Source organism: Dermacentor andersoni, chromosome 2, assembly GCF_023375885.2.
Source record: "Dermacentor andersoni chromosome 2, qqDerAnde1_hic_scaffold, whole genome shotgun sequence".
Classification (NCBI taxonomy): domain Eukaryota; kingdom Metazoa; phylum Arthropoda; class Arachnida; order Ixodida; family Ixodidae; genus Dermacentor; species Dermacentor andersoni.
In genome coordinates this window covers 46,371,281-46,393,250 of record NC_092815.1, presented here as the reverse complement: position 1 = coordinate 46,393,250, position 21,970 = coordinate 46,371,281, and the positions used below count along the sequence as shown (strand labels likewise).

The 21,970-nt window shown below is 43.0% G+C and overlaps 1 protein-coding gene across 1 annotated transcript in view; it reads left to right on the top strand.

Annotated features, from left to right (window-relative positions):
- LOC126542348 (E3 SUMO-protein ligase RanBP2-like) overlaps positions 1–21,970 on the top strand; it is a 171,153-nt gene that overhangs the window by 36,100 nt on the left and 113,083 nt on the right. The window contains exons 9-15 of the mRNA XM_050189386.3: positions 502–701; positions 4,197–4,329; positions 11,190–11,367; positions 13,965–14,047; positions 19,383–19,512; positions 21,449–21,555; positions 21,653–21,906. Coding sequence (XP_050045343.1) covers positions 502–701; positions 4,197–4,329; positions 11,190–11,367; positions 13,965–14,047; positions 19,383–19,512; positions 21,449–21,555; positions 21,653–21,906 — 1,085 coding nt within the window. The remainder of the gene's footprint in view (positions 1–501; positions 702–4,196; positions 4,330–11,189; positions 11,368–13,964; positions 14,048–19,382; positions 19,513–21,448; positions 21,556–21,652; positions 21,907–21,970) is intronic.

Sequence of the window (21,970 nt, the reverse complement as noted above, 5' to 3'; positions counted from 1 at the left end):
GTGCTTTCAGCCGCCTATAGTGACCGTTCGACCCTCCGAGATTCAGGCTTATCTGATTGCGCGTAAACGGAACAGCGTGCAACGGCGCACTCACGATTTCTTCAAGCCTACTGCCGAGCCCGAATAAGTGCGTGGAAATAAAGGATTTCATTTTTTTTTCTTAATCTGCTTTTACGGACACCTGTTTATTCGGACATTTCTGCAGTCCCCGTGAGGTCCGAATAAACGGTCGGCGACTGTAAATGGTGTTCTATGGACAAGAGGTTACAAAAAGTAGAATAGCTTGTTATATGTCGACATTTCACTGTATCAGTTACAGTGAACTTTTTCGTAAAAAGAGGTGCACATTAGAATTAAGTAAACAGTACAAGAACTGCACAAGATGAGCATTCAGTGCAAGGAAAGGGCTTCCTGCTCTGCCTTCCTACCTTATGCTTTTGCAAGGTTATGCCTTCACTGGTTCTCAGCTTGAGCTTATTGTTCGTTCCCTCCTCTGCCTAGGCCTACCTAGAAAACCAGGCTGGCCCTGTGGACGAATCATTCCTTGCCAAGTACCTTCTGACACTGGACCAGCTGGCCTCTCTGGCACTGACCAACCCATGCAGCTCTGCACCTGCTACCATACCTGGACCCCTCAATGGGGAGTCAGCCAAGCAGGGGGAGCGAGCTGCTGTGGAGGATGCCATCAGCGCCATTGACTCGTAAGTGGCTCACTGAAAAGGAAATAACTTTTGGTACTACAGTATGTCTTTGTGGTACTGCAGTATGTCCTTGTGGCACTGCAGTATGTCCTTGTGGTACTACAGTAGATCCTTGTGGTACTACAGTAGATCCTTGTGGTACTTTATATGGTCCTTGTGGTACTGCATATGGTCCTTGTGGTACTACATATGGTCCTTGTGCATGTTTTCCTTGGTATAAAGTCACTAAAGCCCTGTCCCTTTGATATGTTGTCGTTGCTGCTCTGTTCCTGCATAATATTTTGACACCTTGGCGTATAAATACAAGAAATGTATCAAGTGTATTGTCTAAACATAAGGGAAGGCCGAGTAAGCTTTAGCATTGCATGTTGACAATTTTAGGGAGATTGTCAGTATCTACACCAAATTTCAGTGGTGCTACTCTCGTGGCTAATGGTGCTGAAATCTGCTAAACGAAATTTTCTGCATGATCCTGACAATGTACAGAGGTGTGGGGCCAAAATACGCTTAGACAAACGTTTTACAGTACGATGCCATCCTGCACCACATGTTGTTGCCCTGTGTTCTAGAATGTTCCTCCACTCAGTCCTCCACATCGACTCAAGGAACTACCGTACCGTATTTACTCTCATAATAATCGCACTTTTTTGACAGAAAAATTTACGCAAAAGCAGGGGTGCGATCATCACGCGGGTTAAATTTCCCGCGAGAAGAAAACATTTTTTTCGTCCCACGTTTGCTGCGGGACACCAAAAAAAAAGTCGGCCGGCTGAGCAAGCCGAAAGCACCGAACGCGATTTTTTTTTTCTTCTCGTGAGTACATTACGTGCATTGAAACAGTTTTTTCCGTATTAGTAATGAATAATATCGTTAATATCGGCAAGTTTGCGGCAATAACGTACCCATGTCCACTTTGAGGGGGCAGAAACAGATGGGCGCGCTTAGCTGCCAGTGACATAGAAACACATGGCGGGCATGCTGCGGAAACTGCGGCATCTGTCTTCACTACTATCCTAATACCGCACGTTTGCGCTAAGGGTGGGTGAATATCTTAGCTGTGTTACAAGCGTTGGCGTATGAATAAGGTACACTTTTAACGTATCAGTGTAAACGTGGCTACTATTGTTGCCGCTTGCGATTTGTTGCTTGCCCACGAGTGCAGATGAGAAGAATCGAAAGGCGCCTTTTTTGTTGTTGACCACAACCACTTTAAAGCCTACACATAATAAAGGAAAGTTTGGTTGTACCTCTTTTTGTCATGGAAGTGCGGAAAGTGATGAAAGTAATGAAATCAGGCATCTACTTAAGAGTGTTTGGTGCGTGCAGATTGCCTGGTTCGTCTTGAATAGTCGTTCGCGTAGCATTCAACAGATGGTAAGCGCAGTCTTTATTAGCTAGACTTGGCACACGACATATCGCTGCGGCAAGTTCGGGGTGCGATCATTACGCGGGAAATAAAAAAAAATCGAATTTTGACGACAAACTTCAGGGGTGCGATCATTATGCGAGTAAATACGGTATTTAATAATTTCAATTTCAGACTAATTCAATAGATTTAGAGGGAAAAAGCACTTCATTTTATTAAAAAATTATATAAAAAAATATTTTCTAGATCTTCATATGCAAGAACTGGGCTATAATCAGTGCTGGTGTACTAATTTGGTGTACCTTTTAAAAGTAGATCATACTGTATATCTTGATTTCTATGTACCTAAGTTACTGGTAGGTAACTACATACTTCTTGTACAATGCTAGGAGACTCCCGTGGATACGTAGCACTGCATTGTCTTGTCCGAAATTCGTAAGCATTAAATATTGTGAAAAATTTTCAGATATTGATATTAGGCCTTTTTTTTTTCTTGATTTGATTCTATACCTGATTTGAAATCTACAATTCAGCATTTGCGCACCCCTAGTTTGAACATTACTCAGATGTAACAATGAGTAGCTGCGTTAGAGTGAACCTTCCCATGTTAATTGTTATGAAAATTTAACCTACTTACTGTCTGTCTGCACTGAAAGAGAAAGCAATGCGAAATCCTGGAAAAGAACAAAAAAAGTGCAAGCTGCTGTCCCTGTCTGTATGCCGGGCACCTTTGCTGCACCCAACTGCATGTCAATCAATAAACCTATCAATTATTCAATCAGTCAGCTTTATTAGTTGAACATGGATCACACAACCAGCAAGAGAATTCTTTTCTCTATTTTTTCTCCTTGAGTGAAAAATTAAATGCTTTTTTTTTCGACATTTAACATTAGATGATTTTGTAAGAGCCAACTAGAGACATTAAGTAACACAGAAGTTTATTTTGTAATTGTGGAAACGAATCGCCAACTATTACTTGAGCTGTGTCATTTGGATAAATTAGTACATTAGAGGTTTGCATAGTTTTGGGGAGGTTGTTTATATAAAATAAACTTAGCATATAACAGGTCCCAATACTGATCCTTCAGGCGCCCCACAGGTTACATTGTTATATGAGGAGTGAACGCTTTCAAAGGGCACCTACTGCTTCCGTGAAAATAAATCGATAGTGTTGCCAACTATGCCATACGATTCAAGTTTCTTTAATGATATGCCGTGGCTAACAGTATCAAAGGCTTTTTTTGATGTCTAAGAAGGCAACTATTGTAAATTTACTGTTATGAAGAGTAAATGCTGTGAACGTTGCGTCTTCTTGCTGCATGCCAGCATGCCATTCCTCCAAAACATGAGTCTACAGTGCCGAAGGAGACGTTCACTGACGCCAGTCTCTGCATTTGACCACCCTTACCGGCGGCATTCGGCACAGTCTACTTGTCTAAGAGGGGTGAAAGGAAGGATTTGGGAGAAAACATTTGTTTATCTGATATATCGTTTTGTGTGTTTTACAATACTGGTACTAAATCATATACTAAACTTGTCTGTGGAATTTAACGTAAGCTTGTGTGTTGTGTGAAATATTTGATGGTTATTCTGTATTATTAAATAATGAGCCATCTTTACAGAATTCCTGCATTGAACAGTTGGTCTGTCTGTGACCAGAAATTAGCAAGCCATAGTACCACGAAAAAAAAAATCGAAATAACAGATCAAAGAGAGAATTACCTTACAGCCTTTGTGTCGTCACGGTACTGTGAGCACCACTGTTGGGTCCTGGTGAAGCCTGAAGTGTGAGAGACTGCACTACTTGTGTGCTTGCGCTGTTCAATGTTATCCTAGTAGTGTGCAAGCCAATAAGGAAAGTGTGGTATCTTTGTCAGCGCTGTAGTCTGTAGACTTTCCACCATGGCCAGATGGTGCACAATCATGCGGTTCTTTAGTGCGTAATAGTTAGACAGGTGTGCTAAACTTTTACATTAAAATATGGCAGTTCTCAAGATTCCTTCTTTATTAAATGTTTTGTTTTCCTCTTCAAAGTGTTAATAAAGTGCTTGCTGAGGTTCCATTTAGTATACATGTTCACTAGGTATATGTGAAATATAGGGCATTGTATAAATTTTACTTGTGCCCAGGCTGGATGGCTTGCTGGATAAGGCTCACAAGAAGAAATGGACGCGTGGTGGTGCCTGGGACTTCGTGCTACATCATGTCACCGGCCAGCTGTACTTGCACATGGCTACTTTGCTTCTCAAAAGGGCCTGGAAGGTGTGTGTGGCTCCTGGTTGTCGTCTTGCAAACACAGTGCACTACTTGTTGTCAATTTCTAAAGGTAGCGCAATAGACAGTACGTGAAATTGTGGTATGCAGGACTTTAGGAGTCCTTAAGAATGGTCACAGTGATTCGTCTGGTGTGACATGACATTAGTTAACTAGTTGGTCCTCCTCTTCTTTTTTTCTTATTGTCATAGCCACTTCAGACGCGGTGTACACATCTGTATGTGGAATTTGTTTTTCCCAGTTGTTTTATGGGCTGGTTGGTGAGCATTCATTGTTCTTGAGCTGTCTACCACACTAATGCTGACGGGGGGAACACCAACTAGGAAGGAAAACATACTAGAAGTGCAAACTGCCAACTAATTTATTGTCAGATCAAACCACATACAGTGGAACCCCATTGATACATTCCTTGCTGTTTTCTCGACTGGTATGTTTTCTTTTCTTTGTTTTCTTGCAGTCCTTTAAGAAAGGGAGCAATGTGGTTTTACTGTATTTAACTCATTCAGTGTCTGGTTTTCTTGAAAATGGTGCACCCTCAGTGTCGGTTTTTTTCTTGAATATTATAAAATGAACACAATAGTTTATTTTTGCATGTGTAGAAATGAAAATATGACACAGATAATGACGAATACTCTCTTGTTGTGGTCCTTGCATTCCTACCTAACAAAAGGAATGTGAAAAACAAGACGGTGGGACAGAAGCATGTAAATGTACCAGTATGTCAGTGATGCTGAAACAGTTGAGGGGACGTGGCTCCTATAAGGGCCGAAATTGCGGGAAGAAAAGTTTTTGGCAAAACACTCGTTTTGCATGTGCAATACAGTAATACCTCGTTACCACGAACTCACATATCTAAAGAAATCTGTTTATTTGAAATTTCCCATGGCATCGAACTATTTCCCATACATGCCATGTACTTATTGCCCTTTATCTTGGAGTATTTTTGGGCCAAATTGCAGATATCTTAAAATCTTGACTGAGAATGGAACAAAATCTCCGCCGCCGGTCTATTTTAACAGGCTTTGCACGAGGCCGCCACGCCTTGGCCATGCCTACCGCAAAGGTGACGCTTTCCTTGAATGTGAAATTGCAATCTAGCGGCATAACAACTTTGTCAAGCAACTATTTGGCGTGTCATGTGTCGAGAGAGACGTGTGCAGAGGCAGGCCCTGCAAAATAGCATGCTTGATGCAGTTTGTTTCGTTCGCTTTATTCAACGTACGTGATTTATCATTGGAGTTGTGATTTCCATGTTAATTTTATTTTACGCAATGTACAAAAAAAGTGTGCATGCTGCATGCGTTACGGTACATGCAGCTCGTATAGCGCGTACTTCGTGAATGCTCACATCGCTTTCTGTGGCACCATTCTAGGTAAGTTAGTGGCACGTGCGTTGCGTAGTCATACGCTGGCAGTGGTCTGTGCTACGCATGTGGCATGGGCTGAACAGGAACGGTGCCACAAAAAGAGACTTGAGCATTCACAAGTACCGTATTTACTCAGATCTAACGGACACTTTTTTTTCCGATAAAATGTGTCCAAAAATTGCGTGCACGTTAGAATAGAGTACGACACGAAATCTGCGTTACCATATCGCCATCGGCATTTCAATATGGCTGTCTCATACGTGCTTTGCGCCTAGCTGCCGTAGCTTTCTCCATGTGCTGTAGTACATATGGTTAGCCTTTGGCTTAGGTTAGTGCACCGTCCGTCTTCCCGTTTTCTGCATTTGTTCTATCAGCATGGAAGTGCCCTTTGCAGTGACATGCCGAGTTCATCACGATGGTGCAATTGAAAGGAAAGTGATCACATGTGCAGAGACAGACGGAAATCGGGCTGCATATGCACACAGGCATTCGGGGTTCATGAAACTTGCGTGCGGGTCTGGCGCAAACAGGAGAGGCGTTCTACACCGGCGGCTGCGGGGCCCTTATCTTTAAAAGCAATCTGCGATGGAGACAACAGTCTACGCATCTAGGTGTACCGCGCTATGTTCTCGTCGCTTATTTCACATCGAAGTGAAAGGCCACACAAAGGTCAATCCCCTCGCTTCTGCTACTGCACTTTCCCACTCCAGCATTTTGATATAGTTTCTGTGATCATTGCGTGACATGTGTTCATGCTTGCTTGTGCGAGCATGACACCATGCTTGTTAATTTAGTTAGTAAGCGAATGTTTAAAAGTTTATACAGCCGATAAAACTGCTATCCTTACTTTTCATGTATCTGTCTACTAATTTGCTATTGTAACCGATGCTTCACCTTTCGGGCGAAACTGTGACTTTGTTTACTTATCACAAGTTTAGTGTATTGGGAGTATATCTTTCTTTTTCCAAATGAGAGAAAGCTGTATTCCTGTATGAAACAATGAGGTGCACGGTACTGTAAAGGACTTCTTCTTTTAGGTCGCCACTAACGGGTGCACCTTAAAATGAGGGCAGTTTCTCTTCCCTTTTTTTTTTGGTCACGGAAAACAAGTGCACATTACCGTTATGAAGCTGGTTGAAAAGCTGGTCAGTAGTGAATCTTTTAGAAAGAACTCTACTTTTCACTGCAATTTCTGCAACATTGCTTATCTAAAAAATCCGCTTATCTCCAAATTGTTTCCGGTTTTTACTACTTTGAGTTAGCAAGGTATTACTGTACCTAGATTACACTGTGTAATAGACTAGCGGGTTCTATAATGTTGCCAGCAACACAGACAGCACATTTGCAGCACTGAGAAGTGTGAACGACGGGAGACAGTGTCCATGGCTTATAATTTTTGTTGAACCTGACGTCAGTACCGTACGTGTTCCGTCGACTGTGGCGAGTTTTGCAATGGGATACTGTTTTCGCTCCATCGAAGATGAATGCTTTGACACTTGAGCAGGTAATTTGCACATCTTTATAAAACAAAAACTGGCGCACCTTTATGCATTTTTTATTTCTTTAGCCTGCAGGGCACGGGAATAGGCACATGAAGTGGTAAATGTAGTTTCTCATTGTTGTTCTAGGGCCAGTACATGGCTGTACGATAACAAGTGTTTGGCAGTTTTTTGAGAGGGAACAGTCACACATTTAGTATGGCCATTCTCGCGAGGAATGCTAGCTACAACACCTCATTAGTATTGCTGCACACACTGCACACACACACTGTGCACACTGCACTTAGCCTTATGGGGCTTTTTTCTATGTTGAGTGACAATGACAAATTCGGTATCATTATGTTCAGAGTGAAGTGATCTAAAAGTGCCTTCTATTTCTATTTCTCTAACCTTGTTTCCCAAAATTACAATCAGAAAATGTAATGAGATAAAATTAAGGAAAGTAAATTTGCAGTAAATGTTTTCGTTTTCTTACCGACAGAATGCTTTCAAACAAATAAAAATGGCATCATCCCTGAGAGCAAATTGTTGGCATTGGGGTCATGCATTTTTTATTTTTAATAAGGTGAGACTACCAAACTCCTCGCAAGACTTAGCGCAGCACAGGGCCCGCCCACGTAGGCTGGGCTCGAGCAATTTCGACCTATGACAAAGGGCGTATGGTAGAGTTGGAATAGTTTTGTCCTAGCCCTGGTATTGTATCCGATTACACTGCAGAATCAACTTCTGGCCCAATCTTCCTGGGAAAAAAAGGTGTGTGTTAGAACCAGGTAAGTACTGTAATCAGACATTGTGAGCTCCAGTTATTGCCTAAAAATCTTCCTAGGGCAGACCGAAAATAGGCGTTGTTGAGGGGGCGTAACATGCGTTCAAAGCATTCACTGTCCCCTAAGCTCTGCCGTGACAGATGCTTCCAGTAAATGGTCTATATTGGAGTCGCCATGGGTTCAGGCGTGCGCATGCTGATGAGTCAAGTTTGATTTATGTGGCACAGGCCAAGTTTAAGATCAAGCTAATGAACGTTGGGCAGTTAGGGCTGAAGGTTGTCCATAGCATAGGTGTCACTTCTTGTGTGCCTGTTTTACACTTTTGACCATTCTCGTTCATGAACTTATGGCTTGTTTCCCATTGTAACTATTGCCTTCATTCATGTGTAAAAGAGCTTTAGTAAATGAACATGAAGGGATTTCGGAAATCCACTTTGCGGGGTCTAACATGTGCTCTTGGGACAAAGGAGTGACAACAATCAATCACAAGGACACTTATTGCACCTTTCATGCACTAATGCCTGCTAGCCGAATCACAACACATAGAACATTCTGATGGGCGTGCGACAAATCGAGGAAGTCCGACTCGCGGTGACCGGATAGTGAGCGAATATGTTGGACACCAACGGCTAATTGTTCGCACATATGGTCACATGAACGGTGATGCGTTCGAATGATCGATTTCATCCATTCTAGTGTCCTGCTCCTAAGCGTTTTGCAAGATGGATCCACGAAGCGGGTCGGCGCACATGTCAAATGTACGTGCTACTTGCCGACCCCATGTGTAAGAGCCTGCTCCCTGTTGCCCCGGCGTAACCCTGCTGTCAGGTGCCATTAGCAGCACAGCACTTGCGGCATCTCTCGTAATATGCTGCAGCCACACCAACTGCTACCAGTGCTTAGCTATGGGGAGAAGCCGGATTACAGGAGATGTGAGAGCCATGCGGGGGAAACATCAGCGGACACGTTAGAGTCAAGCATCCCCACATTACCCCAATCTTAAACCATTACATACTACTCTGAAACATGTCAGACGGCCTAACATCAGTGCATGTTTTGTGAAGCAGAAGTAGTACATGCGGCAGCGGCTGCACCAAGGAAATGCCCATGTACTGTCCATAACTTGCACGCTGACAATGCAATGTCTCATAGGTACACCGCTGGCGTTCGTTGGACACAGCAGCACCACAGACTTCACGACATGACTGCAGGTCAAGATCCCAGAAACGGCGCTATACTAGTCGGCACGAGTAGGAGTGTTCGCCCCATACTGGACACCTATGCCTGGTCGTTTGTGTGTATGGTCACACGAACGATGGCATATTCGAATGATCATATTTGTCCATTCTGGTGTAGGCCTCGCGACACTGTCTCGCAGAAGCATGGATTGGCGCATGTGCGGAATGTCTGTGCTGCTTGCAGACCCCGAGCCCTTTTGCGCCTGACCGACCCTGCTGCTAGGTGGCGTCAGCAGCGAAACACTCATACCATCTGTCGTAATGCGCTGCAACCAGACCGACTGTTGTCAGCATTAAGCTATGCTGAGAAGCCGGATTACAGGAGACACAAGACTTATGGGAAAAATAACATCAAGGGACGCGTGAGAGTCACATACCGCCACGTACCTCATAGAGCTAGTGCATAAGGAGGTCTTAAATTTCGGACACAGAGACCCTTCTCCATCTGATTTTCCAGATGTTGGCAACACTCGAAGCCGCCACCACTGTCATTATGATTATTTCGCAGCATTGAACCAGCACTCTTGCTTCATGATACGCTAGCAGTCATAGACATATAGGCAACACTAAGCCTAGCTGCTTCAACATTTGCTACCAAGATTCCTTCCATATGGTGCAATGTTTTTATTGAAAGAATGCATCATTTTCAGCAATGGCACTGGCTCCACCTTTGTCATCCCCACTGGTGGCTTTGAAGCATGGAAAACACTGCAGAAAGTGTCTGCTTTACATACTGCTGGTTCCCGAAAGTCTGCTTTGCCATAATACGGGTGTGTTGCGTGGTCACGCATACGCAGTGTATTGCTCTGGAGCATACGATGTGTGCAAAGGGGCCTGTCACAGGACATCTGCTATATTTTACATGCATGTACACGCAATCTCCTGTCGTAGTACAAGCACTGATAACATTTAATAAGTGCACTGGCAGGCCTTCATAGCCGTTTCAGACATGCCTGTTGCATTTTCACTGTCCCTAGAGATTTTAAAATATAGAACGTTGACTGTGCTTTTTCACTGTTTTAACTGCAGTGTCATTTTATGCTACATATATGAGCTGAAGTAGATCCTGAAACAGCAGTTTTTCTCAAAACATGCCTTTTGCTCACTGTGCTAGTTCATCTCATGATCAACTGTTATCTCATGATTACCAGAGTGATATCTCATGATCAAAAATAGCTGGAGCTATAATTTTTTTTTTTTATCAGAAAGCCTAATTAGTATGAGTATACCAGATAGTGCTATAAGCATATATTTAAGTTTCTGCCCATATATTTTCAGATAAGATTTTGTTCCTCTCAATAGTCATGCTACAAAAACTGAAATTTGATCATCTGCAGAATGACCAATTTGATTTGATTTGAAAACTGCTTCCAGCAGTGCAGTTATTGAATGTTCTACTATCTACCTATGCAACAATATTAGCTTTCTGCTAAGCAGGTTGTTTTTCTATTGTCTCCAGAAAAAGAGTGGTAAATTTATCTATCTCCTAAACTGATAAAGAATTATTTCATATTTTCACGTTGTAGTGATGGTGAAAAGCACAGAAGCAACAACTGAATCGCGAACGGTACACTCAAAGCACAATGATAGCGGCAAGCTCAGTTGGCGATTGTCGAAAATCTGATCAGCAGTTCAAGTGCGTCGGCTTTTATATGTGACTTGTCGAAGGTTCTGGTGTAATTACTGGGGCCCGCATGTCTTCAAGAAAGTACTACATAATTTGCATCACTCATAGAATCAGATGACACAAGCTTTGGTGACAACAGACAACGGATACAACCATCGAAAACATTCAAGAAACTTCAGATGCATGCGGATGCGCTGACCGCTAACGTTTAACATTTCTTAGCTGATGGAAAGCAATCAGCCGATAAAGGTAAACAAGTACTCATGTCAATATTTATCAGCATGAGAAACTAAACTCTGTGGATTTTTATATTTGGCCATAATATGCAGAAAATATTTCTTGACTTGCAGGAGAGTTACAACTGGCAAGAAGCTCGCAGCTGGGCTGCGGCCCTGTTGCTGAGTGCCCACTCGTTGCGGCCTCCAAGTGGCCTGTCACAGGAGACTTGGTTTCTGGCGCTCGACTCCGCCAGGCAGAGGCTTTACCGTCATGTCTTCCTTCGAGCTCACCACCGGCTCTCGGTTACTGGTGAGTGCCATTTTCATTAGGAAACCATAGTGGCTTCACCACCATGTGTTGCAGACAGAGATGCAGATTGAACAAAACGTCTCATCCTTTGGCCAGCGGAGTTTGCTCAAGACCACATTAATTGCTACTGGCGCTTGTGTAACTACTAAATTCTAACATCTTTTTCTGGGGAATGCTTGCTGAAAATGATGCATACATTAGAATTAAGTGAGAAACTAGTTCTGCAGTACCAACACCCTGTCATAATTGGCTTGGCAAGTGGCTTTGTTCTTGAAACACTGCTTGTACGCATGGCATGGAGGCCAATAAATCTTGTGCGTGTCATGCATGAAGCATCCTCAGGGCTATGGTATTTTGTAGCTGTATTTGTAGAAGATAAAATTGCAGTGTGGAACGTGTCCTAATGTCACATATGAGTGCAAGTAATTTCTTGGTTTAAGCTTCACAATACCGTAGAATCAAGCCAACATGTGATCCTTGGTGGAGTAGGTGAGTGAATGGTGGAGCTGGCTTTTGCCAGGGCCGTAGAGTGGCCTTGCCGGCGCACTGGTTGCATTCCTGTTGACAGGGTAACCTATGTCGCTCTGCTTTGACTCTCCCATTCCCTCCCCATAAAAAAAAAAAAGAGAGCGAGAGAGAGGGGCTTTTTTGTGCAGTATCTTGCAGCTCGTTGGCCATTCTCAGATGCATTGCAACTTTATCAGGAGCCAGCAATCATACGCTACCAAGTGTAGCCGTGTCATCAAGATTGGCGGCATTCGCATCCATGGGTGTCTTCATCTCTTTGCTCCAGGCCTCCTGTCGTCTTTGGCGGTCCATGACAATTCGAAACTTTACCTTTCCATCCGTGAGATCACACAATATTAAGTAGCTTCGCTGCTGCAAAGAAAACAGATTCCTTCATCTTACTCAAATCATGTCCAGACCACCATCAGGCAGCAGCTAGGATGCAGCAACGAAAGAAACTTGAGATAACCAGGCAGCTCTTGGAAGTGTCAGTCTTACAACAGGCGAAGTGCACAGCTTGCTGCTGCCAAAATGTGTGCGAAATAAGTGTGCCAGTGATTCAAATTCGCATTAGCCAATGTTAGCGCTCCCTGCATGCCACGTGACTGCTGTAATTAATTGCAAGGCTAAATTTCTCTTTTTGTGCTTGCTTTTGTTACTTTTATTTCTGCATGGAGAAATGCAGTGCCGTGGCTATCTGAATCGCTGACCTCTCGTGTTTGCTGCAATACCAAGATGGCGGCATTACGTCAACGGAAAGCAGCGCTAGTGCAGTGAGCGGTGTGATAGCACATTCTGAATGTCGATTTTCTTCCCAATTTTGAAGACAACGCACCAAAAAAGCACAATTTTCTCAAATTCTGCCTCGTCTTTCTTGCAAATATTTTTCCATGAGATAAAGGAAGGACCTAGAATTCCTACAAAAGAAAATTGCAGTTTCCCCCCTTAATTTCCCGATGGTGTTGCGTCGCATATGAATTTCGGGTGATATGAATTCTTGTTCAGTTTCGAGATTCATATCATCAAGATTCTACTGTATTTTAAACTTCACAAGCATTTATGGCTCTTAAATTTACGAAAGAGGTCTTGTGGCAATTTTCTTCTTTTTAGTTCACAGGTGGCCTAATTTTCATACTCTATTTCATGGTCATTGTCATGCCATGATGTGGGAAGTGATGTAACATTTTGGGTATTGCCTACAGTAGAACAATAGCTGTTTTTTTTACCCAACTTTTTCTTGTGCCATTATGTTGCATGTGTGCTAGCATAGTCAGATTTCTTGTTCGTATGTGTGACAGCCTTATCAAAGTACATGAAGATGTGCACCCAAATGTAAGTGCAATGCCCAGCAGCATTTGTTCATAGTTTCTATTATGGTTCAGACTTGCAGTGCCTTGGTGAGTAAAAACGCAAATGCTCGTGATTGAGTGCATTTGTCAGCTTTGTGGTCAGCTTCCTTATCAACGTTGCATGGAATACATTAAATGTGTTTGCCTGCTGCCACAGTTGGCCAGTTATCTCTGCATTGCATGCCATTGCATGATCTATCACATTTGATGGACGATTATGGCGGGTCTATTTATGCATATTTTTTTTAGAGCAGCTGATGAGGCATAAGTGTTCACTTCAGCTGTGCACTGTCAAGGCTGACTTTAGATGTCGTCTGCACTTATATGCAACAAACAGATAAATGTTGCCGTCATTGTTTGCAAATTGATTTATTAATTTCAACAAAAACAAAAATATACACTTAGCATAATGGGGTGATGTTATTGTGACGACCTGATTGAGGGGCAGAACTTCTGCTAGTACCGACAGCAAATGTCAGTGCAATAAATTTTATTAAACCTTCAGTGCACTTATATCCTGGCCATAACACTGGGTTTGAAAGTTTTGCTGCAGCCTATGACATACCAGCTCTTGTGTTTGCGCTGTGATTTCTAATAACAAACAGCGACTAGCGACAGACACTGCTAGCTGTTTAGGTAGCTGCTTTTTCTTGCACTTCAGACAATAACAAAAGAATGTTAGCTTTTTAGATTAGAGGTTTTAAAACATTTTCTGAAAACAACTTTCTTCCTTGTGCACAGGTCACATAGTGCATGTTCTCTGTGAAGTTGAAAGCAAGTCTCGTTGGCTGTCTGATCTCAAGCAAGAAGCATGCACACCTGAGGTTGGTCATTCTTTGTTGATGCTTATCTGTGGGCTGTGTCTTTTATTAAATTTGTGTCATTTGCTGCTTGTGCACGTCATCATAATGAGTATCAAAAGCTGGAGCAGTACAGTGAAAGTTTGTTCATTCAGATTTTGTCAGACTGGAGAAAGGTGTCTGTATAGTAGACTTCAGCTTATTTGGCTCGAGTTGATTCAATTTTTCTGTTAGTTCGATTTGACCAAAGGTCCCGGCTAGTGCCCATAGATTTCATGTTCCTAAACTTCTGTTATTTTCATCTCGAAATTGGCCTTCGCCGGTTAATTTAAACTTGATGAGTCAGCTGTGCAACTGTACAATCACGTTGTACAATGAAGCATATCATAAATAGAAAGGACCCACTGATATGGGACGTAGCACGCATTCCTTAATTATATAAATGCACATGCGCTGTCTCTGGTAGCAGTATGAGCACTTGGATGCCTGATAAGCATATTGGCAGCCATTCAGAGCTGTTTCCTATGTTGCTGTGGCAATTTGAGCCCTCGTTTTGCCCACCCTGTGTGTCTCGCATATGGTACCATTAACAGGGCCTAGTACGCATTTTTTAATTATATGCACTTGCATGCGCCATGCAAAACAGTGAACAACCATTTGTCTTTTGCTAAAGCTAGTGAAAAGGAAGGCAGTGAGATGAAAAAACTTGGAAAATCAAGGTGATGTTTAAACCGAACAAAAGAGTGGAAATCTATACAAAACTCTGAAGGCCTGTCAGTAAACTTATTAGGCATCTCGGTGCTCATACTGTGGCTGAAAAGAGCACATGTATGCGTGCAAATTAAGGAACATGTACAATGTCCCGTAATGGTGGCACCTTTTCTCGCTTATCATTCTTCACTGCACAAAATGGCTGTATTGTGGTGAAGCTAAGTTCAAAGGCAAACACTGTCAAGTGAATCAACGGTGTATTTTGGCATTCTTTCTGCCAAATAACTCGACTAGTTTCGTTGGTCCTGTCAGGATCGAATGCACGGAAGTTGACTGTAATCAACTCCAATTATTGGGATGTGCAAATACCGAATAGTAAGTTTCGAATGAAAGATTAAACTGAATAAAAAAGAAAAAGCTAAAATTGAATTGCTGAAAATTTTACACGAAATCTAAATACTGGTGCTGGAAAAGACCATGCTTCACAAGCTTGGAAGTCTCCTAGCATTTGGTGCATAGAAATAAAGATATTCAGTACGGTCTACTCTTATTAAAGGAAGCTATAAATTAGTATGCCAGCACTGATTACAGATCAATTATGGTATCAGAAGGTTGGCGTAATATATATATTCTTTAATTATAGAATGTCTGTTGAATAGAATCAAATGCTTTTTTTTTCCATTGAAGCTAAAGAATTCGTGACTGAATACCAATTTTTATGTCCTACTGAATACCTCAGTTTAAGGGGTCCCATGTTTTAGGATACTCTTCTATTGCACATAAAGTTTTGCTTATCACTTTTCCTCAGAAGTACTGAATAGCTTTCCCGTCTGTACGGCAGGTGGGTTATCGTAAGGCCAATCTGCACTACAAGTGAAATCACAGACTGCACATCATGCGGCTCGATCATTGTTCTGTGCTTACCCATTGTTAGTGCGGTGTTGGTCGACTGCGTGAGGTTTGTGTCTGTATTCAAGGTGCCTTTTTGTCAGGCTTGGCTTGATTTGACACCTGTGAAAAATTCCTACATTGGGAGTATGATGGCATGTTTACATGAGAGTTGCGCAAATGTATGCAGCCAGGTGGGAAGTGTCCGATAGTCTCATGGCACTTTCATGCCTCCTGTGTAAATCCAAAGCTAGTCTTGCGACGTGTTGCCCGAGGCCACAAAAAAGACCAATGTGTGTTTATGAACGGCCTTGAGAACAACTGCCACATGGTGTGTCATAAATATGGTGGCCGTGAGCAACTTCATTGACATTCCGTACACTTGCTATGTTTGCGAGGTCGTTTCTCAGCTTTCCGACTGTCATGCAGCTGCTCCAAACAGGACTGCATTGATTTGGTGCCAAACTGTTGACACTCGGTGAAGTAACACTGATTAGGCTTAATGGCCAAGGCAGTGTGGTTGTGGCATAAATTTTCCACTACTTCTGCAGTAATGGGCTGCAAACCATTAGGAAATGCTTGCCACTTCTTCAGACGCGTGGCTCATCATGTAATTGGTCCTGAAGTCTCATCTGTTGATTGGATTGACGACTGTTGAACTGGCGCTGTTAGTTGCCACGAATCCAGTACGATCTGCTTGCCTTCCGGTAGTTAATTGGCTCGATCCTAGTGCCTACTTTCGCACTTTCCAAAATGTGCGCTGCTTTTGTTGCTGTTCCGCATTGTGTTATTTCAATTGGCCCTTTTCACCTGGATGGACCTTGTACTACCGACAAAGGTGGCACAGGCTGACGCACCGCTGTTCTGGGGTTTTGGCCGCTGTGTGTGCAAATGCCGTATCGGGCAGGCGTTGGGGGAGCGCATGCAGTAGGCCGGAAGTGCTCACAGAGACATTCGGCTACCGCGTCAGCCAGGGTGCACCCATCACTCCATCTGCACTGAGGACAATGAAGCGAGGCACTCGCCGGCGCGGTATCGAGCACAAGACCCCTTGGCTGCGCGCACGACATGTGGCGTAGCACAAGTGCCTGCACCGAATGGGCCGAATATTAAAAAAGAAATGGTCGATATTCAATTTGCGAATTGAATTATTCGAATGTTCGCTATTCAATTTAGTGACATTTGAGCATTTGCACATCCCTACTAATTATTGTCATTTACATAAAAAAAAATCTTAGTGCCTGTTGCAGCGCATTAACAAATGGTGCCACTGCAATCACTTCGTTAGTTTATTGCATGACATGATTGCAGAAACTAGTCTGCCTGAAATAATGCAAATGATCTATGGCTTACAAGTTCTCCGGCAAACCCACATTAAATCTGTGGCCTTTAAAATTTCTCTGCTGCTCACTGTGGAGTGGCTCTGCAGCACGTCACCATACAAAGGTTTTTGCATGACACAGGCGAGCGTGTTCCGATTTTATTTTGTGGGCGAGTTTGCAGGCAATTTTTTAAGCAGCAGATTAGACAAAAGGTCTTACATCCGCTGAGGAATGCTACTTGCAGTGTAGCAACCAAGCTAAGCATTAGCACGAATGCTGCAATCAAAGTAGTTTTCAGGTAATTCATCAACCGTGTCTGTGGTCTCTATCAAATCATACACTTGGCGCTGAACAAAATAAAACAATTGCTTGCCATCTTGCATGATTCCTGTATGCACGTGGCATAAAAGGTGGGAAGGTAAAGAGAAAAAATGTGTGAGGCGTTTGCATGTTTTCTTTCTTTTTTTTTTTTTCAGAGTGAAAGTTGTAGTTGTACTCTGTTGCTTTGTTGCACCTCTTTGTTTTGGTCTGATGCCAGCAGTGTTTTTTCCTTATGTGCACACATTCACATTTGTTGTAGTTTGCACTCTAGGGCTTGTCTAATGTAACTGGTATTTGGCGGATCCAGACAGCATGATCGAAGAAAGTTTTGCCTTAGTGTGAGGATGCACGACTCTCGCACGTCCTCTGATTTTGTTTTCTCGACATGGCTCCCGTCTCTTGTAATCCGACTTCGCCATGTGGCGTTATGGCGGCAGTCGGTGTAGTTCCGCAGTAGTGCGAAAGGTGGCGCGATTGTTGCGCTGCTAACACGGCCTAACGGTGGGCTTACTTGGGCATAAAAGGGAGAAGGCTTTGCCTCTTTAGCTATGGGGTTGGAAAGCTGCGCGATCATTCTGCGCGTGCGCCGATCTATGCTTCTGCGATAGTCTCATGAGGCCTAGGAGCAGGACCCCGAAATGGACGAACATGATCATTCGAATGTGCCACCATTTGCATGACTGCACACGCGAGCAACTAGGTGTCTGTGTCCAGCATGGGGCGAATATATTCACTCTATATCCAGTTGCAGTGAGTCGGACTTGCTAGATTTGTAGCACTCCCATCTGCACGTTCTGTGGATAGCAATTAAGCTGGCAGGCATTAGTCTATGAAAATTGCAATAACTGCCCTTGTGATTGTTTGCACTACTGTGTTGTCCTTTTGGCCCAAGAGCATGGGTGTGACCCACTATAGGGATAAGCAAATTGATCTTTTAATGTTAAACCTTTTCAAAATATGCTCAGACGCAATCGGCATGTTTGATAGTAGTTGCTAGGAGCTACGCACTAGTAAAGCTGGTTCAAGTTGGACTACAAAGCTTCTGCACACAACTGATGTTCACCAGATTGTGTGCTCTTCAGACTTTGTGACAGGGTGAACATGCCAACTGTTTCCAACATCTTGTGACATCTTAAGTCACGAACACAATGAATCTGGATGTCAATGCAACTTTTCAGCACTGAATGACACCTTTATTATGAGCTGACTGGCATTTTGTTTAGAATCGGGATGCTAGTTTATGCTAGTTGGTTTCAGAACCACGTGCTGTCAGCCTTTTTCAGACACACTTTTTCAAACACACTTTTTCAAACACACAAAGAATGCCAGGACTAATTTCTTTGCTAGAGGTGTCTGCTGGAATTGTATGGAGAACAGTCCCTGCGAAATTATTTGGAAGCGGGCATGGTTCTAGAAAGCCTAAAAGTTTGGGAACCTCAGCTCATACTACTGCATCAGGAATTTGCTCATACTACGATGGCTATGATGCCGCCAGCATCTAGTGACCTCGTACGACCACAGTGCACTGTGGATTTTGATGCCACACTTTGTGAAATGTCTATGCATGTGGTTAGCACAGTAAGCACAATAGCTTACTACCCTTGTGAGTTACATGTGGCCCTTTTATAATCCCACTCAAGGATTCACACATAGTCTAGCTTTAAAGCAGTAACTTTTATGGGTTGTTCCAGCCCTTAGTGCCCATAGGCCTTGCCACTAAACTAGCTACCTGAAATAACTCTCCCAGTTGTTTCAGTTAACTTCATAGATATTGTCAAAATGCTTCAACATGTGTAACATTTCAACAGTGCCAGTAAGTAATGCCTACTACAAGCACAATTCTTTTAACTCATTATTACGCTTGCTGCAAAGCTGTGTTTTACGCTAGACTTTGTAAGTAGTTTGGCCACAGCAGAAGTGATCCCAAATGGGCACTTATGGGCCACTCTAAGTTATGGGCACCATAAGCAATTTTAAGAGTAGAAAGCGTATGTATGCATTAAGTAAACAAGATGCCTATACCACCATGAACTATAAAGGTGCTCGATTTATGGTAAATGCATACAATATGAAAGCGAGACTAAAAAAACACACAAACTCTTTCCTTCTTTCCTCAGGTGCGAAAGAAAATTTACAAGAGCCTTTTTGATGGAGAAGGCACTACATCATGGTTTCTCCATGATCCAACTCTTGTCAAGTGTGCCTTTGAGTTTCCCACCCTTGCAGCCCTTCAGGAGCATGATCAAGGTATGAAAAAACTAGGCCGTAACTTATTACATTTAACGTTCTAAGTATGCGATAGCATAATCAGAATGTGACGATTGTAATGTTTTGACAGCTGCATGCGCATGCGTCACGGGAAAGCTTGCTCATTCTTGTTTACCAATGTGACGTTTCTATACCTCCTGTCTCTTACAAACTTGCAATTTCGTGTACACTGTGTTGCTTTCGTGCACAGCCAGCATAACTCAAGTTTTCTATTTTTGCATTCTTTCCTTGTGACAGGTAGCACTTTGAGACACTGTGTTTGGCTGCACTGTCTTCGAGACTTACCCATATTTTTTTGTCAGGGGACTGTGATACTTCAAAAGTAGGTGAAAAAAACAACTCTAGGGTTTATGTGCCAAAACCACGATTTGGTTATGAGGATCGCTGTAGTAGGGGACTCCGAAAATTTGGATCACTTGGGGCTCTTTAACGTGCACTTAAATCTAAGTACACAGGTGTTTTTGCATTTTGTCCCCATTGGAATACAGCCACCGTGGCCGAGTTTCGATCCCGTGACCTCGTGCTTAGCAGCCCAACACCATAGCCACTAAGCAACCCTGATGGGTTAAAGTAAGTGAGGTCTGCCTATAACGCTATACAGAAATGAGAGACCGATGGCGGAATCGCACCTCTGTTACCAGCAAGGCAGCCCACTGCTCTAACCATCAGGCCCCGGCCGCTCGCATGCATCACTCATGCCAATGTTGGCATGCGTCACATGCCAGTGTCTTGTATTTTTCTCTGGTGACAGCTAGCCCTTTGTTAGACTGCGCTGCCTTTGGGATCATCCCTCATTCTTCATCAGACCTACAAAGTGCATGCAGTCTCTAATGTTATTGTGTTAATAAAATTTTGTGCTTCCCAGTGTGGCGAGTTGCAAAAAATCTTGGAATATTGCGTATTGTATTTTTTAATGTTTGAAGAAAAAGGTAGCTTTTTACATTTCGTTTTCCAGGAAGTGGGAAGTGTGAGGGACTGGCACCCCTCAAGAGAATGACATATACAGTGCAACATTTCAGTATCTCTACATCGGAAATTTCTCACTAAAATTTTTGTGCTTGTAACTTATAATGCACATTTTAACAGAAAAAGTGAGCCTTCAGCACCATTTTAGGGATACCAAAGACTATTTTGTACTTCATTTATTTGCTCTTGAAAAATTCAATCATTCTTGGAAATTATAGGCTTGCTTAAACACACATAATGAATAATGCAGTTAAGAAGCCTGTTTGTACTTGCCATGCTCTAGATGATGTAAAGATAAAAGGCAATTATAGGTGAAGTGTTGATGTTTATTACCATTGGTGCTACCAGAGCCATAGGGTGCCTATGGCTTTGTTAGGCTTCATTATGTTGGGTTAGCTAACCTGTGTTCTTGAAAATGGAGGTCAACAATGCAACTCTTTCACGTGAAATACTTTGTGCGCGCCGCTCTCTTTAAATGGAGCCTCTCTTAAGCGCACATAGGTTAGCATCGGAAATGGATTGTTCATCGGGCTCTAAATTAATGAGTAGCAGCTAGACACAGTTGTCAGTGAAACCATGTAACTTGGAAGTGCAGGCACGTGGTGATGCTTTACCATGTGTACAGTAATTTGAAATCCCAAAGCAGTTAGGCAAGGCTTGTTTTTCTGCTTGTATAGGCATGCTCATTTGAACGGAAACAATGCACACAAACGAGTTTGTTTCTCTCCCTTTCTTGTATACATGCACTGTTTCTGTTCTTAAGGCTAAGGTGGGCTGGTCTTCAAGCTTGTTAGACTTGCAGAACCATTGTTGATGCAAATAAAATACAAGCTGATTGTAGTATATGCAGTCTGTGTTTGCAATCCTGTTTTTGTCTTATGTTTTGTTGGTTAATTATAAATAAATCATCAAAAACAAATAACAGTAAATAATATAAATCCTTGTGCAGAGGCACAATGGCTGCACCCTTCCTCTCTCAACCATCTTGTCTGGCTGGCTCTGCACTGGAGTTCAATACAAGACAAGAAGTCCAAGGGCACTGAGTACCCCTTTGAGGTAAGCTGGCAACTGCCAACCAATTAGCAGAAGCAGCAAGATGGTTTGGAACATGTCCTTGTCTTTCATTCTGCTGTTATGCATTTTGTCCGTCCAGGTACGAGTGTTTGAGAGGCTTCAGCGGGAGCCGCATGCATTTAACTCCGGAGCAGCTGAGACGTTGAGTCAGATGGATACATTGGCATTCCTAGAGGCGGCACGATACTGTGCGGCTCAGTCACTAGGCCGGAAATCCATGCGTCCTTCGCAGGGGCCCTTGGCCCTCCCCCCTCACGTGGGTGTACAGCTGTGCACAGGGCCGCAGGCTGAGTGGTGGAATGCTGCTTACCGTCTACACACCAACACTGCCAGGTGAGCGTGCCATGAAGAGACCACAGTCAGTAGCCAGCCTTGTGCTTTCCTGTGGCATTATTTG